Genomic DNA, 19761 nt, shown 5'->3' on the forward strand with positions numbered 1-19761 from the left:
CCGGCTAACGTCGAACTTTCGATTACGTTGGCTATGAAATAACTTTAGTGTTAACTACTGCCTGCATATGCACATAACACACACCAGTCTGTAACATTCTCAATATATCGCAGTAGTTACAGCCAACGGTGAGCAGCCAACATCTAGTAGTAGTGGCATTGCTTTGCCTGACATTTGCCCTCACCGATTTGGCTGAGTAGAATATTACATGAAATATTCAACAATTCTCTACGACTGTTGCCTCTACTACTGCTACTGCTGCTGCTAACGGTCTAGAAAAGCTATTGCTGAAGAGACACTACCTTGTACCGTCTGTTTAACCATACCATTTTGAATCCAACTTGTCAAATGTAATCAACGCTAACAGCGTAATTTAATTACTAAATTCAGTGATTGTTATTATTTTCTTTTTTTTAATAATTATTGATATTTTTTATCATCATAAATGTATTAGGAAACGGATTTGTATTGGGTAAGTTAATTACTCTCTAAACATGAATTAGTGAAGATAAGTGAACATTCATTGATTCAGAGTGCAAATCGAAATACTAATTCCAAAATGTGGTTCAATCGGCACTCTGAATTAGTGAATATTCACTTGCTCCTCTAATTCATGTTTAGAGAAATAAGATAAATAAAATTTGATAGCTTTTAAAAAATTAAAAACAAATATTTTATAAAAAACAAATAACATATTTTTAATTTTTTTTTTATTAAGAAATAACATGAATTACATTATTAGATGTTACACACTGACGCTGATAAATTTTCGTCGCAAGCTTTATTTTTAATTTTTATTTTATTAATAATTATATATATATATATATATATATATATATATATATATATATATATATATATATATATATATATATATATATTTGTTTTGTCGCTTTGTGATAATTATTATTAATTAGATAATAACTCTTGACACTTTTCACCAGACTGTATGCATACACACACGCAGTTATTAAAAATGTGGTGAGAAATAAGCGAACGAGGTATATCCATAGCAGGGAAAAATAAAATATAAAAAAATATTTCAGCTGACATCACAGATTTAATAATAAAAGTAAAAGTAAAATTATAATACCGTAGCAAAATAAATAGTATAACAAAGTCTATAATTTCGTAATAGGTCTACCGGCTGGTAAGTAGACAAGCCATCGATCCTAAAATGTAAAGTATAATGTACAGATGATGCTTGGATGACGAGTCTGTGGACAGAGGATACGCGAATGAGGACAAACAGCTGCTGTACGACTCGGGATTTACTCGTGTCACTGCACAGTAGTGTTGCAGCATACAGGTACCACTAAATGCACCCCCACATCCCCAAATCTCTTCTACGTCCCGAGGTAATGATACTGTATTTGCTGCATAATATCTTTAAATAAAAGTTTTTTTTTATTTTTAAACATTTTAAAAATTAATCCTTAAATGAAACACTTTGTCATATTAAGTGTAGGCATACAGTGACATTTTGACCCCAGCGTAAAAAAAAATTACCAATACTCCAAAAGTTTTTAAAATTTAACACTCCATATTTCTCTAACATATTTTTTACCTTTCTAGAGAAGACTTAATCCTGACTAAATCAGATTTTTTTGGATGTTCATTTTAAATAACAAAACGGGAATTTTATTCTAAAGAATAAGTGGTGAATTTATTGAGGAAATAAGCTAAAAATTTAATAGATAATAAAGAACGTAGATAGCTCTATTTCTGGCGGAAAAATTTTCAAAAAAATCAATTGAAAATGTTCTGGTGTCAATATGGCAGCCGGTGTCATTTAAGGATTAATTGAAAGTTGCCATTTATAAAAAATAAGTCAAATTATTTACTATATGACTGTAAATGATAAATTTCCATGAATAATTTGAAATATAATTTTTTTATAGATGTCTAGCACGACTATAGATATTTATGTCATAATAATCTAATGCAGAAGGCAATATCTATAAGAGGCACAAAGACACTTAACAATAAATAGTATTTAATGAAATATACCTTACGAAAGCGTTGTCATTAGTCTTAGTAAATCGATCAGCGAGGTCATGAAGACTATGTGCATTTATCTCTTTTAATTCATAATAATCCAGAAGAGAATACTCGACGACCCAGTTGGCACGACCGATTGAATTAGCTTTTGGTAAATCAAGGTAGTACTGAATGTAATCTAAAATCTAATAACCCAACGATTTTAGATTTTAATCTTTAAGACCACTATTTTTTTTCAATCCTATACTTTTTTAATTTTATCCAATAAATTTTTTTTTTTTTTTTTTTTTTTTTTTTTTTTTTTACGTCAAAGCGTTTTATCAACTCAATGGAATATTTAATCTTTTATTTTATTTATTTATTATTATTATTATTTTTTTTATTTTTATTTTTATTTCTCTCTACCCCAGATTTAAAATGTATCGGGCGACTATCTGAGCTGAATGGTGTATAAACGTGTTATTTAATCTATTGCCGAGTTAAATTTATTTTTAGTAACTTCCTGTCACTTAATCGATTATACAATATGTAAATGTCAAATATAAATATTATAACCGACAATACTATTTTATTTATTTCTACCATTTTCCAATAATGAAAATGTAAGGAATAATTTTAGTTGATTGACGTTAAGACGCAAATATAAATAGAGTTTCCTAAATATAATTATTCAAAGTAATTGTTTTTTAATAACTCACCTGTCCAGTGCTTGTTTCAAACTTGTACAACCTCAGTCCGGGATTATTTGGTCCGTTCGGTCGACCCGGCGTAATACTTGGTGCCATCATAATCCACGAAATGGGTACTCCTGTATTTATTACACATTACTTTTAACTAATTGTAATTTCATTATTCAGTTTCATGTTCCCTTGTTTACTCAAACTAATTATATATACATTTTTCATTAATTTTTTCAACTCCAATGTTATTAAATATTTCATTTTAATATCGAGGATTTTATTTTCAGATTAATTATTATTTTTCCCGGTATTTTTAGCATTTTAATTAATTAGTTTATGACTTTATTTTTAAATCAAATATGTAATATTTTTTAATTCTTGGTTTTTAGTAATTAATTCACAAAAATTACATTTATTAAAGTACTTTAATAATTAAATTCAGAAAATACTTTTTTAATAATTAAACAGTTTAAAAGTTAAAAAATAAATAAATAAATGTTTTTTGGGTTGTTGTAATAATTGAATAGTTGAGAGAACAAATATTTAATTTTTTTAAATTAATTAAACTCTTCCCGGTAAAAAAAATTTAGATCTATTGAGATGAAATTAAATCTACTCTGATCAGAATAGATCTGCTTGGATCTGAACAGATCAAGGTAAATAAAAAAAACTCTTAGATCTTCTCAGATCAAATTTGATTTAATTCGCTAGATCTAAATAGATTTGTTTTTTTATCTCTATCCTAATAGGAATTGATTAAAAATATATTAAATATATCACAATAATATAAAATATATAGAATTGAAGCCATTAAAATTAAAAGTAAACGTTTCATATTCCCTATGAGATCAGCTTTATCTTTTCCTATAAATGACACAATTGAAATTTAACTTGATAAAAATTTATAATGAAGATCACGCTTCTCCAAACAATACAAATTAACATATAATTAAGAAGATACTAAATGAAATAAAACAAAATATCCAATAGTTATTGATCTTGACGGTAATATAAAATGAGTATAAGTAATGAAATATTGTCATAAATTAGATTGATTTTTTGTTAAATAAAAATGATTATAATCAATACGAAACATTTTGCATAAATATAAAGGATCACTTTTTTATAAACAATAATGAAAGTAATCTTATTTTAAGATACGTAAAGAATTTTTTCTTAAAGTATTTTATACTTTTTTACTTAAGAAAGTCATGTAACGATGTATATGAAGTACCTATATGAATATCAGATAAAATCGATAGAAGATTATTATCATGTTTATATTTTCTATGATAAAAGAATTATTAGCCGAATAAACAAGAAAACGTATTTATTTTAATTACGATAGACTTTTTATAATTATCAACATTTAGGTAAATGTGTCAAAATTCAGTTAGTTAATCTTATAATTATCATATATTGTGAAGAAATATTTCTTTATAATCTGTACAGATCTAATCTGATCAGAGCTGATCTGAACTTTTTTTCCCGAGAAAAAGTTATATCAGCTCAGATCTGGTTTGATCCGTACAGGTCCAATCAGATCTATTTATATTTAGTTCATAAATTGATCGTTTAATCAATGTTGATCTATTTTGATCTGACTAGATCTAGGTTGATCTAACTTGATCTAGGTTGATTTGACTTTATTAGATTTGATCAGGGTAGATCTAGACTATTTTTCCCCAAAGAAAAATGTCATATCTGATCAGATCTAGTTTGATCTGAACAGATCAAATCAGATCTACTCTGATCTGGGTTCAGTATAAATTATGATCAAATTTGATCTGAGCTGATCTAATTTGATCAGAACAGATCTAAATTTTTTTCCCGGGTTTAAAAATTTTTTATCCAAAGTTTTTAATAATCAAATAAAAAAATTAATTTTTCATACTTTTTTTAAAAATTGAATTAGACTTTCAACTTAAATTGAATTCGAATGGAAAAAAAGTATTTGCAAGATCCAGAAGTGCACATCTCAAACGCTCATATTATATTTTCATTAATTAATTTATTCTTATAATAACACGATTCTTTGACGGTACGATGTCAACAATTCTTTTCGATTTAATGAAAAAAAATCAGTTTTAAATAATAAGTAAAATAAATTAAAAACTAACCTAATTACATCAAATTTTATAATTTGTATTTAATTTAAATGCTCTGCTAAATGTCGTCAACAGTTCTTGTTTCAGTTTTAATCTTTTTATTTTGTTACTATTTGTGTAGTATTACGTCACTGTTTGTGTTAATATTTGACGGAAAAAAATAGCCAGAAATAAAAAAAATAGGTGTGCAAAAAAGTCATCTAGGTGCAACACCGGTAAAAGATCCATAATAGAATATATAATATATGGGCAGATCCATTACTTTTCGACAAAAGTTTGCGGGGGTTAGTAACCGATGTTGCTGCTGATTTTTTCTATGAAAGAAAGTTAAAAAAGGAGATGATCCTGAAAATTTGAGTCTAATCCGACCAGATCCGGCCGTTAGAAAATGTTTGGAAACATCAAAAAAGTTGATTTTAAGGATTTTTAAAAATTTGTTTCTCAGCATCCAGGTAATTTAGAGATTCCATTCAAACTGTCTGTTAGTTCAAACTTGATGAGATCAACTAGACAGAACTCCGAAAATAAGAAAAACAAGTCGTTACTGTGAATGTTTTGTGAGATATCGTGTTTATGTACGTACATCCCTATAAATAGACTAATTGACGTCCAAAAAAAATTGGGTATTTATTTATATAGAAGTGGAGCTGCACACATTTTTCAAAGTTCCAAGTGCTTACACTTTGAATATCTATGATTAAACTTCTTCCACGCATTCGTTTATTCGGCAGATTAAATTATACTTAAAATATATACTCAAAATTTTCGTATAATACTGTAAGATGGACGGTGGGGTTTTAAAGGTCGATCTAAGAGCTACAATAATTTTGGAACTCTTCTAATACTTGAAGATTGTCATATTTCTGTTATTTCATCACTTTTACGTCATACGACAGCTCACCTAAAATTGAGATGCAAGTAGCTTGGAAGGTATTCGCCTTCCTCTAATAGTATAGTGTTGAGCAAAGCCCACGACACAGTTTTGACTCGGTTCGTACTTATATTAGGCGCAGTTCAAGGCAAGAGTACGTTAGCATAGCCTTACTAATGATTCCGTTAACGTACTCAGGACGAAACTACTACCTATTATGGCACATAGACGTATAACTTAAGTTTTGGTGGTTGACTTAAGAGTCAATACATAGGATAATAAGGAAATTATGTTAAATAGTGCAGTGTGGCACGGAACTATAAAATTTCAAAGATAACCTGGAAATTAAGCATAATTTATAACTATTGTATGAACTTATAGATTATCGATGCTTATATAACACCTAATTATGCAAATATAACATAAATCCACCGTCAAATACTTGCTGTTAGAAATGGTTTCAAAGCAATATGTCTAAAATTGGATTTTTGGTCATCACAAAGGTTAGCAGCCGCACTTCTCTATAAATACCAAAAATTTTTTTAGATCAACTTTTTTTTAATAATATACTCAACAAGAATACTTTAATAGTAATTTATCTATCAAGTACCCACACACGAGCGTCTTAGGCTCGATTGTACTAAATAAATACATTAGTTTTTGTGACAGATGTTTGAAATGTACTACATTTAGTGCCTATAAATTCGCGTTTATGTATTTAGTAAGGTTGTTTTGAGTATTTGTTGGAAATGAGAGAGAAGTCGGTAAGTGTACGAATTAATATGATGATGTTTTGTCACAAAATGGCTCGTTGAGTTACTTCGATATTTTTTGATCGTTTGCTATTGCATATGTAACCAAAAAATATTTTTTGATCCTTTGATGACGTCACTATTAGAACGATTAGGTATCTTTTTTACCAGCTGTGCTTTATCTAATATTTTTAGCTGCCGGTTATAAGCGCTAAATGTCGTACATTTCAAGTGTCTGTCACAAAAATTATATTTCAATTGTTTATTAGAATATCTTTTTGACATTGGTGCATTTTCTTCTTATTCAAGTGCTATATAAGATTAGTGGAAATGACTTAAATTGACAAAAACCTGGCTTTTAAGTTTAGCGACAGTAGAGTATTCCCTGCTAACAAAATCCGATAGATTCTTATAGCTGTATGTATAAGTCCCTATACTTAACTATAGCACTCATAGAGCTCATTCATTCTAATAAAATCTCTATAGGAATTTATGAAAATCTATTGGATTCTATGAGATTTTCTAAACAGGGCTACCGCTTCGCGTTTAAAGTGTGTAATAATTATAAAATCTCTAATAGAAGTTTTTCCCTGCGTGCCCGATCACAAATTAGCACTCTTTCGGGGCGAAATCCATAGCCTGATTGTCAAGTATCTGGCTGAGAGCCGGAACAAAAAATGTTACCTGTTCCAACACCCGAGCAACTTACACATATCTCGCCGAATCAAAAAGCATTATATTCTGGTCAGGTATTCGGTTGGGTATCCGCAATTGGAGTATAGTTGAATATTCGGATACTCGAATTCAGTTTACACTAGACATATTTTTGTAAAAAAATAATAATACCTAAATCACTGTAGATTGTCCTGAAAGTATCAGAATGCCAATGTCCAAAAAATTGTCCTGCAATAATATCCGCATACTGCCTTACAATTTGCAAGTAACGTCTGTTGTGTTGTTCTTTTAGTGGCCTGGCGCCACTGTCTCTCTCGTCTACCCCAGGCGGCGTATGTCCGACAACGTATACCTGTTCACACATAAGTAAACATCCATTATACATATTATTACGTACTAGGTATTATGTATTAGATATTACGTGGATATGCATATACATTACATCACATTACATAACAGTGTATACTGCATATATGATATGATGTGATACGTAAGTCGAGTAAGACAAGGGTGGATGTCTGCCGGTAGGTGGCTTGAGGAATGGGTACAGAAATTTACAATTATTTACGTCGTGCTACCAGCATTTCCACTCGACTCTTACCCGCGCCCATGCTGAAGTTTCCTACGATGATCAATTTTCATTATACACGCGTAATTTGTTCTAGATGTATAGTAGAGTGCCAAGAAGATCACGCAGCAAAGTGCAAATAGACGAATGGATGGACGTATGCTACTCGAAAATAAGAGATTTCTTCTCGAGTTATATAACCTATATAGACCAGATTTTCAAGAGTTTAAATTATAGAAATTGAGATCTAGTTTCATCTCTTTAGCTGTACAATTTATGTACTATATCCGGAGCTTGTATATATATATATTGTTGATAAACCCTATGTTGTTATTACACGTTCTTAGGTTATCTATGTTTATAGCAACAGCAATTCTGTTGGAAACATTTTACCCGATCCCAAGTTTAAGGATTGCAGGGATTCCAATTCCGTTATTATATCACGATAACTTTGTTTTACGTTCAGGAAATATCGATACTAAATTATGAACAAATAATATATTATAGATCAGATAGACAATTTCTGTTAGATATTTGATAATCACTACAAAACTGGCGCTCAACTAACAACTTCTTAGTTAATTAACTTTTAAAATAATTTTTGATCACCTTTATCAGTCAGAATCCTCAAAAGTGTATTCGATTCTTTATGAAATAGTCTTATAATATCGCATTGCAGGTGCCACAAGGGCGTATAATTACAATTTCATGTTGTATTCATATCATTTTATACAGTCATTCTGTTTATTTTAGCCATTGCACAACTAGCCCCATCCTATGTTCAACTAGCTCCACTAGTGGGGCATGTTGAACAATTTCGAGCGCTCGCGCATTTCTGGGAATAACTTTTAAATTTACACTCGGATCGTTTTTGTGTCGAGATAGACCTTTTAAAAAAGACTAAATTACGAACCTAACAGCACATGAATTGATTAAATCCGATGCATCGTCTTAAAGTTGTTGAAGGTCAAACCAAAAAGTGATCAACTAGCCTCGCCCTGATCTATATTATATCATTTTGCACTGAAAGAATCTCAAATATAATGTGGAATAATAATCAGAAGGCAGAATGAAAAAATGTAATCGGCCGACACAGAGAGGTGGTGCCTAAACACATTACAGAGACTTTTCAGACACATGTTACTTAGAAGCTTCTGGGACTGAAATAAAACTGGATTTTTTTTTTGTAAATTTTGACAAAAACTTAAAATCAAAATACGTTTTTGTTGTTTTTATTTTACATCTTCTAGATCTAAAATAGAATGATTTAAGTAAAAAAAAATTTACACGCCCTTATGGCCCCCGGTATCTATCAATTAAAACTATAAAGGTGTACAAAAAAATTCAAAATGAGCAAAATTTGTATCTTTATACTTTTAAATGAGTGAGACATCATTTGGAAGAAAATAATTTTTTTTACGCCTTTATGTCTTTACACTGGCATCTTTTGCTAGGATACATCTGTATGACACCTGTAACGTGATATTCCTATGAAATATAAATAATTTGGCGGCCACAAGTAATTTCGTAAATATTTTATTTTAAAGCTCTGTAACTTTTAAATTATTTACCGTATTGACATAACTTAGGAGGTATTTTTTATAGCAAATGTAATTTTTTTTTATTCTATTTAATTATCAAAAGATGAAAAAAATTTATTACATTACGAAAATAATGATTAATTATAATAAAATAAAATTTTTCACTCCATTGGACTCCATTTCGAATGTTTTACTTCACTAAAAGATAACATAGAAAATTTTGCCAACTAAATGTTTTTATGGACTGTATTTATTTACAATTACGAGTAAAAGAAAAATGTATTAGTATCAATTGAAAATTTCAGTATCGAATTCTGCAGTCGAATGGCAATAAAATCAACAGCTAAAAAAAAAAAATATAAAAAAAAAAGATAAAAGAATACTGTTTGATTGAACGATACAAAGAGACAGACAATTTCCAACGAATTAACAATAGAAACGCTGATTGATCACTTTTCACTTCACATCAACGCGTAACTCTCTCTCTCTCTCTCTCTCTCTCTTACTCTCTCGAATTCTCTATATCTCTTTTCCCCTGGATATCTGTAATTTATCGCTGTATTTTACTCAACAAACCCATGATAATTGCGTTTGCTGACAACATTTAAACGAACAATTGAACGCTACAGGAATCGAAATTAAAAATATAAAAAGAAGGTGGGAATGTATTGAAAGACGATGGTGATTAATGAGGGTAGTTAAAGATATTTCAAGCAGATAACAACCCACTTATCATTTCGAGGGTTGAGAGTGAGTTTGGGGGTATGAGTGTGGGGTGTGGAGTAAAAGAGAAGAAGGCATTTTAGTATAACGGTGAAAGATGGTCTTTTCGAACAAGACGAATGGGCACTTCGCCACTGGCAAGTAGAAATAAGAACTACCTCCCGCCTCGCCCTACTCGTGTCCCGAATTAAACCGGATTACTGAGGCGCCTATGTTCAACTGTCACGCGCGCTCTACTGAATATTCCTCATTCCTTTATATCTAACCCCAAATATCCACCACGAGCTACCCCTTTATATTCATTTTGTCAATGCGCCAAAATTATTCCCAACTGCTCCACTGCCTCCAGCCCTTAACCCTTTTTTATTATTTTTCATTCCGTTAATAAAATTCCTTTTTAATTATTTTTCTTGGTCTTACACTAAATTATTACTTTTTTTTTCTTACCAAATTATTTGGAATTACGTTTCTGAATTTTCTTTTTATTTAATCAAGCGTTAATTAAATTTCTTTCGATTAATATGTCGGGTAAACCATTGAATTTTATTAAAACAAAACTTACAGTATCTTTTTTTTCTCTTGCAGTTCGTAAAACAGATTCAAACCACCGCCATTGATTGTGTGGATCACTTGAATTCTTTGTTGTTGAACCAGCACTAGTCCGTTGTTGCTGGTGATGCTGCTGATGGTGTTGATGCTGGTGATACTGGTGAGTGTGAAATCGACTGTCAATATTATCCATGTCTAACCAAAGATTTGTATTCAGCAGTATTATTCGGTACTTTTTCGACTTTTGTTCAACCATATAGTACCCAGCTAAAATAAATATGTTTTATTTGTTATATTATCATGTTCTAGCCTTGTTATCATTTACATTCAAAACTTTTTTTATGATGTATAATTTTATTTAAGGGATTTTTTTTTTATTTTATTTTAAGAGAAAAGTTTACTAAGTAGAATGAGATTTCGTAAAACAAATCCTAAAGTATGTACCGTTAGTCCTCATTTTCAGTTACTTAAATACATCCTACTATGATCGTATTTCCTGAAAAAGTAAACTTTCCTTCTCAGTTTCCCAACGAGCCAACGTTAAAACTTGTAAATTTATGCATCACAAATTGACTTCTTAATTTTACTTTTTTTTTTCTTCCCTCTATTTTTTTCTCAACCTAAATTAGTTGACGTAATCAAGTCACAAAAAAAACTTAAATTTTCTCAATAAAAAATTACATCCCCAGCCTTTAAATTATATTGTACTTTGTAACTTGGGTTAAAATTATCGTATTGACTTATTATAAAATTATTAATTAAATTAAATACTCGAAGCTTGAAAACAAATATTTTTGAACTTCAATACGAGCATTTGTCACCGTGATATCAAGTGTCGAAAAGAAACGAAATTCGGTGACTGGGTTTTTAATAAAAAATGATTTAAGAAGTTAAAAGTTTATCAGAAAATAAAATAAAAGTTTTTGATAAAGGTCCGTCCGAGTGACAGTGCTGAGTAAAGAATAAAGAAGATATATATATATATAAAAGTAACTAACATTTTTCAAATGTTTGAAGTGCCTCGCTTGGTAGCCAATGTTTCCACAAAATAGCGGTTTGGCTAAAATTCAAGCCCACATCCTCGTGTCCCAGCGCCGGGAATACGAATTGGCTGGTGAACGTATGGGATAATAAATCCGTGAGATTCTTTAAAGATTGCAATCGTAATTCCTCACTCATTTCTGCGGCGTGGGTCAATGCATCACTGCAACAATATTTTAAACATTTTTTTTTTTTTTCATGTTTTTCATTTATTGACCAGAATAAAAAAAATGTTATCGTTAACTGAGAGTTTGTTTACAGATAAAAAGTGTGCTTTTAAACAATGTTGAGATTGTTTAAATTTTTATAAAGTTGTAATTTTTAACTATCAACTGTTCAACACAGAGTAATTTGAATTTATATGAGCAAGCTGGTTTTATTTAGAGAGAGTTGTAGAATACCATTCATTGTATTCAACAAACTTTGAAACGTGCTACTGTTGTACGCAACTTCAACTCAAACTATATATTTTATTATACATTTTACCGTGCACCTATTTATTGTTGTACTGTAATTTTCACATTCGTATAAATTTTTTAATCATAGTTCAAGATGAATTTTTTACAACTTTTATATTTTTCGTTATTAATATTTTTACATCTGTTTTAATAAATTGATTTTACTTAATTATCTAAATCGTTTTAATAATTACCTTTATAATAAAATATTTATGATTTTTTTTTTTTTATTATGAAAAAAATATAATGAAAAAAATGAAATGACGTAAAGAATTGAGAAAGAAAAATAAGTAAGAAATTTCGAGTGCGGTCACATGTTCCGATATAAAAGTACTTTTGAGTATCACAAATAGAAGGATAAAAAAGATAAAAAAGTATTGGAAGAGCATACCCTGTCCACAAAACAAACTCGATTCCTTCGTCCTGCTTTGATTTCATAGCCTGTACCGCAGACTCGATCAGTGCCCATGGTGAATCGCAGCTGTAGTTTCCAAACACTCCGGCCACTCTTCTATCTGGTCTTATGTGTCCAGTATCTATATTGCTGGATCGTGTATTCCAGCATGCTGTTAAAAAAAATAAATAAAATAAAATAAAATAAAAACAAAAATAAGAGATAATAAAAGTTGTTGGATCTCTTGCAGCGAATCCATCTAAAACTTTTCAATTAATTAATTAAAACTACCAAGACACAAGTACCAGTACCAGCTGAATGAACAAGATTGAGGAGATGAAGATGAAGAAGAAGAAGGAAAAACAAAAAAAAATGAAGATGAACGAGTTGAAGAAGAGATACAAGTGCATTTTGACCTTAATAGGTTTCAAATTTAGTTACTTTCGTTCCAATTTCAATCTTTTAAATTTTATTTCTTTCTTTCCTCAACTTTCCAGACTCTTGTAATGTGTACTTAAATGAACAAAAAAATGATCGAGCTTGCAAGTGAGGAGAAGTGAAGAGAAGGAAAAAAAAGTATTGGGAGGGGGATAAAGAAGTTGAAGTGGACCAGCATTATGGATACTTGAAAGAGAAATGAAATGAGAGCAAAAAGCGTCACTTACTCAATGAGTAAACACGCCGAGACTACTTTAGTCAGTAGGGTAGTTTGGATAAGTAAGCGTTGAAAGCTCTGATGAGAAAGGAGTAGGGCCAAGTACCCAGCTCTATTAATACCCAAAACTTTTCATCAACACTACTTTATTATTATTATTATCATTATAATACTATATAACAAGTGTTGGAGAAGAAAGTATATGTGTATATGCTGATATATTAAGATAAATGTCTTTTTAAAACTCACTGCTTCCTCCTCCAGTTCCAGATGACGAGTATTTTGGATCGTAATGGATGTCTGTTATATGCCAAAAATATCCTGTTGGAAAAATAAAATATATTCTGTTGATAAATCATAATTTGAAATAACTATGACATAAATTTAATTGAGAGAGAGTCTTGATAAAAATTTTTTAATAAAAATATTTCTCATACCTATTTTACCCTGGACCATAAATGAACATAAAAGCATCAAATAAATATGTATCATCATCTCGAGTTGGTCCTAAAAAATAAAATTTGATTAAAAAATTTTCGTTCTATTGAAATGAATCCTATTGAAAAAAATTAATACTCTCATTCATTTTTTTTTTAATAGAAACCCTTGGCGTATGGAATTCACAAGGCATTGTTGGATCGATCAATAAAATAAATATTCAAAAATTCATATAAAAACATAAATACAAATAGGGTTATTAAATCAGGAGCATGAGGATTCAATTGAGCCTCAATATTATTACGATAGTTTAGACCAACAAACCAAATAATGTATTGGCTTATGTGTATTTGGTTGGTTCCACCTCTGCCTCTACTTCTACCTCTACCTCTAGCTTGCCATTGCGTATTTTACTGATACATTATAACCAACTATTGAGCATGTATGATGCGGGTATTTTCCCAAACCAGGACTAAAACCCTTGTGTCTGTACATTAACGCCAACGCACCTGCTATTTCCGTATAAATATATGTTGCCAAGTTGTTGGAAACTATCCGTTATCAAGGACCACTAACGATATTGGCTTATACACTTGCCTCCATCGCAATGCCCTACTAAAGGATTCACACAAAATAATGTACAGCATTTGGACCGCAACTACCCATAGCCAAAACTAAATTTTATTATTATTGTTATCTTTTTTGTTTATTTTTTTTCTTTGAGTATAAAGTTTAAAGCTCGAAATAGGGTGGCAATGCTGACTAGTTTCAAGTAACGTTACTGTGTGAAATTTGTTTAATCGAGTTTCTAACACTCGAACTTGGATTAACATTAATTCCACCTGGATTCATTGAGTTTGCGTAAAATTTAACCCAACACTCCTTACGTATTATCCATTCGGATGAGATATATATAGACACACTTACACATATGCACATACACTGCAGTGTATTATATAATCATGCAAAATGTTGTACACACATTATCAAAACTTTAAAATCTATATATTAACATGTATATAACTTTATAATTATGTTTGCCATTTTTTTAAAACAGTAATAAATTATTTTGCGGTGTGTGAATCTTGAAATGTCTAGAAAGTTATTTAGAGTCTTGATGGTTACATTCGTGTTCGAAAGGTCAATGCGGTGTTTTAAGAGCACAAGAGAGAGGTAACGATGCTGGGCAGGGATCGTAAACGTAAAACGACCGTAGAAAAACGTATGGGCTAAAGAGAAAAATGAAATTACTACGACTTGCCAAGAAATATCTATATATAAGAAAGAAAGCTGAAATTCGATTCGATATAAAATTCTATCATTTTTTCTTTTTTTTTTTCTTATTACGAGCACCATAAATATTCGATAAAGTAAATTTAACAATTTTTATTATTATTTTTTTGTTACGGAAAATAATCGGATAACAAGTATATCAAATGGACGTTACATAAATAATTGAAAAAATAAAATTCAATGTCTGTTATAAATTATGCGAAATAATGTATTGTTAAATCAAGGGGAATAAGGTTTATATTAGAATTTATTTTCCCTCTACTCGTATATGGAACTCAACTAAACTAGGTTATGATGATATTTATGAATTAATTATTTGGAACCATCTTTTAAAACCTTTCAGATTCGGGGGTGCTTTTAGTTAATTATTTGAATTTAAATATATTTTCAGCGATAAAATTTTTGTTTTTCTATCAAAATACTTAATAGAATACTTAAAAGCTTTTAAAAGCCTATTTCTTTATGATGATTAGATCATGAGTTATCGATTGTCAATCAGAAACCCGAGATAAGCTTTGACGCTCATAACTCGAGTAATAGTCGCTTCGAGCTCGATAACCTCCATAGTTCTATGAGATAAGCTAGATTTAATAGATTATGATATTTAAATTAATAAAAAAAATTTTTCTTCGTCTATTGAAAAAATACTTTGATAAAAACTTTGAGCAGTGATTTTTCATAAAGTTTCTTCTAGTAGTATATATTGTCAAATATCACTAAGTATAACATGACCAAATATAAACAGACATTAATATCCTGTCAATCTAAAAGTATATAACTTTATTTGGACACGATGTATATACATATATAAAAATATGAAATCTGATAGAAACTTTAACTCAGTAGGAGTATACGTTGAATATTTTTGTGGTTATATAGTGAAACAACAGCAATCAAAGTTAGCTCAAGTATCAACTTCAAGACACAAGGATATAAGATATAGGATACATATATATGTATGTGTGTGTATAGCATTGTGGAATGTATCCGGCGTTATGTTGGGACCGGAAGTCATCAAAAACTTGTGAGTTTCACTCACTACTCGAGTAGTTTACACTCCTTTACGGGTTAGTGTATGGTCCGAATAACAATTTTTAAGTGTCAGGAAAAATCAATAGAAGATCGTGAAATCCATGAACCAGAGTTTCGTGACTTAAATTCAAGCTGGATATAAACTAAAATTTATCATTGTCAGCATATTTTTTTATTTTTATGTTTTTTTTTTTTTTTGACTTTTCATCCGTTTATTTATAAACGAGTCTCTGGACTTGTAAAGTTTTGAGACCCTAAGGAGATTGTCAATGACTAGTTCAATTAATTTGATTTTAAAAGTATGAAGAAACAACAACTAAACAACAACCGGCTAACTCCACTGAACCAACCAACCAACAACAACAATTAAGTGATTTAGCTAGTTTCAACCACAATCAACTAGCAACAGGACGGATCCATTAGTTCTGGCTATACAACTTTGTCCTCTTTCCACATAATCTAATGCCTTTACGTTTTCTATTGGCTATTGATTGCTCTTTTTATTACCCCTATCATTATATTTTTTTATTGTCCTATCAAATTTTTATTATCATTTTAATGACCTTCCTATTACTTTTTTATAGCTCTCATTAATGCTTGTTAATTATATTAAGATCGATAAAATAAATATTTCGTTTGTTAGCAAAATTAATTAATTTAATATTCATTGAAATTTCATAATTAGTTGGTTCGAATTATCAATAATTTATTTAAAAATAAGTATCACCAAAAATTAATGTCACTTTATGTTTATTCAGTATTTTTATTTTAATTATTACTCGAATTGGAATTATGAAAATTTAATTAAATATTCTATCAATCGATGCCCCAGGGGTGTAAAATAAAAACTGCATAGTCAAAATAATTATAAACAATAATTAAAGCTAAAATACTTGTCTGTAATTTTTAATTTTAATTATTAGTTATACTATGACGAAAATTTTAAGGGAAAGAGGGAGGGGGCAACACAGGGTACCCCTAAAAGTACATAAAAAAAAAATTTATTTTTTGAATGTTTTTGAAAAATTCCAAAATCACTTTTGTAAATATAATTAAGCATGATTTTGAATATTTTTTGTTAAACTCTTTCAAAAATCGAGTGTCAATTAAAAAATGTTAATGACTTTTGTTTCATAATAAAAACCAATAAAAATTTTTTTCTTCCGTTGCATCCAATAATTGTGTAAAATATAATTTTTCTTTGTGTAAATTACTCACAAAAAAATTTAATTAAATCAAATTTATTGAATAAGTGGAATTTTTTTCTCACCTTTTTTAGGGGATACCCCATTTTGTTCGCAAAAGTGAAAATTCTTTTGTTTTAATAGCAACTGAATTTTTTTATTTACTTTGAATATCATTAAAAAAAAAAAAAAGATTTAGCATATTTGGTTTCTAAAAACCTTAGTATTTCTTTAAGTACCTCGTTTTGCCCCCACCTTCCCGTACTTCAATTCATACTATGGAGATTATTGAAATAACATTGAAAAATAAATAAAAGACTGAAAAATAGCTGAGTAAAAATTCTATTTGAATTTTTTAAGCTGATTGCGCAAGTTGTAATTATTCAATCTCAATGAATTTTTTTACCAATCGATAAAGTTAGAGAAAAAATATTTTATATTTGCATTTTAATGCGCGTCCCCATTACTTTTTTATAGCCTCCACTAATGTATGTTAATTACGCGTCGATGAAGTCGATACCTATTTGGGAAAAAAAATGAGTTCATTAACAATTTAATGTTAATTAAAATTAATTAATTTTTACGGTTTTGTAACACAAAATATAACAAATAGTTTCTTTCAAGTGCCATACTCATTAAAGTTTTGTTTTTTAGCTCATAATTTTTTTTTTTTCGGGAAAAAAATTATAAACAAAATGCAAAAAAAAATTTTTTTTACATTAAAATTACCGTGACAATGATAAATTGTGACACATTAAATCAGGAAGCAACAAGTATAGTAAAATTTAATAAAAAAAAACTTGCGTGCAGTATTTTTTTAAAAATAATTTACCGTGTAATTAATTAAAAATTTTTTGAAAAATCCATTAGCCTAGTGGATGTCGGAAAAAAAAATGTGGATAAAACAAAGGAAACCATCACAACAAAATTATCACATTTAAAAAAATATATAAAACAAATATCACATAAATAATCACTTTGTTTTTAATTTTTTTTACTTTTTTTATTCTTTCCGTACCACTTTATCCTTCCTTGGACTCCCCGAGATGAAAGATTATAGCTGCACCTTTTTTAGCACCCTATTATGCATTTCTTCTGTCTCCAACTTGTTTTATTATTATACTCTTTATTATTTTTACTACTATTATTATTATAATTTTTTTTTATCCAAATAATCCTCTTTCAAGTCTGCGTAGTAACTTCACCCACGGTTTATTAAAAAAAGCTTCATACAAAAGGACTAATTTTTTTTTTTAATTTATTCACAGATACAAAAATAACAATCATTATTATTATTGTTAAAAGTTATATTTTTTTGTTTTTTTATTCTCAAAATCGCATTAATAGTGAATTTAAAAAATATAAAATATCGAGGTATAGAAATGTCACCAGACGTACTCGATCACTGTCAACACGTGTGTCAGAGCTTAGGTGTTGGTGTTACGGTCTACACGAGTCGACTACTGGATCTCACGGTTTACTCTGAAAGCACCCCGACTAGCCTGAGGGTGGTTCCCTCCATGCGACTGCGCTATTACCCGTCGTCACAACCCCTTTTACTCATTCTTCTTGTTACTCTCTCTTTTCTTCTGCTTCAATATATCATGGTATCGTCTTTATGTTGCTTCACTACTTTTTTTTTTTCATCTCTTTTCAACCACAAATCAAGAATGATATCTATTTTTTAATTTTTTTTTTATTTTTTATTTTTTTTTTACCACCTTCACAATCCAACTTTCTTTCCTCTATCGTGTTTAGAAATTTTTCTAATACTTAAAACTACATTTCTTACATCTATTTTTAACTTTCACATACAGCTAACTTTTTTAATTCTCCTTATTACTCACGATGTAATTGTTCAATTTTAATCAACCTTTTTTTGAATTAACAGACAAAAAATTAAAAAAGACTGCATAGCTAAAATCGTGCTTGGAATCTAAAATTGGGTTAAATGGGCACCATAAAAAAATTGTATCTGCCCAAAAAAAGAAATAAAAATAAAAAAATGAAAAGTCTTACACTCAAGTGTTGATTTAAAAGTCTTAAAAGTTATTCTTTTGTTCTTATTTAAAAGGTATAAAGAAAGATCAGAGTTAAAGACCATAATAAAGATTGAAGACGAGATATATATAAAATGGCACGTAGGGATTTTTTGGTACGAACGAACGTTTAAAGAGACAGTGAAAACGTGAGCAAGTGAGGTGAGCGAATAAGAAAAGAAAGCCACGGCTCGGATTCAATAAAAACCATTCGAGTTGAATTGGTTGAGTCTGAGTGTACATATGGACCAGTAACATTGACTCATCTGTACCTATTTCTTGTTATTTTCTTTAACTGTGTTGAATCCTATGTGAAATCCGTTTTCTATATTCTTTTCTGTACTGTTCTGTGTACAATACACACCAGTATATATTTATTTATATACGTATATACGTTAGCTGCTGCTGCAGCTGAACGTTCTCACGATAAAAATAAATACATTTGTTCATACGGTACCGTGAAGCTGCGGAACAATTCTATTTCACTCACCCTGCAACTGCGACTGCAACTGCTACTACTACTGCTTCTGCTGGAACTGAAACTGGAACCACTACTGCTACTGCTACTGGTACTGGTACTGGTACTGGTACTGTTGCACCAGAAGTGCAATGACGCCAATAGCGCCGCGTGGTAAAAGCTTGGAAAATGTCGAGCCAGTCCAAGTGAAAGAGGATGAAATGCATCCAAGCGAAATGACAGCAACTATTTTTTATTTATGATTTTTATATTTTTTCACCACTAAAATAAACATTTGAGTA

General features: G+C 29.7%; 1 protein-coding gene across 3 annotated transcripts; it reads right to left on the reverse strand.

Moving 5' to 3' along the window:
* Positions 1-909: 909 nt before the first annotated feature.
* On the reverse strand, positions 910-18397 carry LOC103576128 (acid sphingomyelinase-like phosphodiesterase 3b). 3 transcript variants are annotated; one of them, XM_008556181.2, is made up of 10 exons: positions 17982-18397; positions 13454-13523; positions 13266-13337; positions 12359-12533; positions 11467-11672; positions 10482-10735; positions 7259-7439; positions 2700-2809; positions 2011-2186; positions 910-1387 (listed from the first exon to the last, which is right to left on the reverse strand). In XM_008556181.2, exons 2-10 carry the CDS (start codon positions 13509-13511, stop codon positions 1141-1143), a joined length of 1479 nt encoding a protein of 492 aa, XP_008554403.1. In that variant the 5' UTR covers positions 13512-13523; positions 17982-18397; the 3' UTR covers positions 910-1140. The 3 variants fall into 3 exon arrangements, with proteins under 3 accessions (XP_008554403.1, XP_053594204.1, XP_008554404.1); XM_053738229.1 differs by having other exon boundaries at positions 17962-18397; XM_008556182.1 differs by lacking the exon at positions 17982-18397 and adding an exon at positions 17796-17830.
* Positions 18398-19761: the final 1364 nt, after the last annotated feature.

Source organism: Microplitis demolitor, chromosome 4 (genome assembly GCF_026212275.2).
Source record: "Microplitis demolitor isolate Queensland-Clemson2020A chromosome 4, iyMicDemo2.1a, whole genome shotgun sequence".
Lineage (NCBI taxonomy): Eukaryota > Metazoa > Arthropoda > Insecta > Hymenoptera > Braconidae > Microplitis > Microplitis demolitor.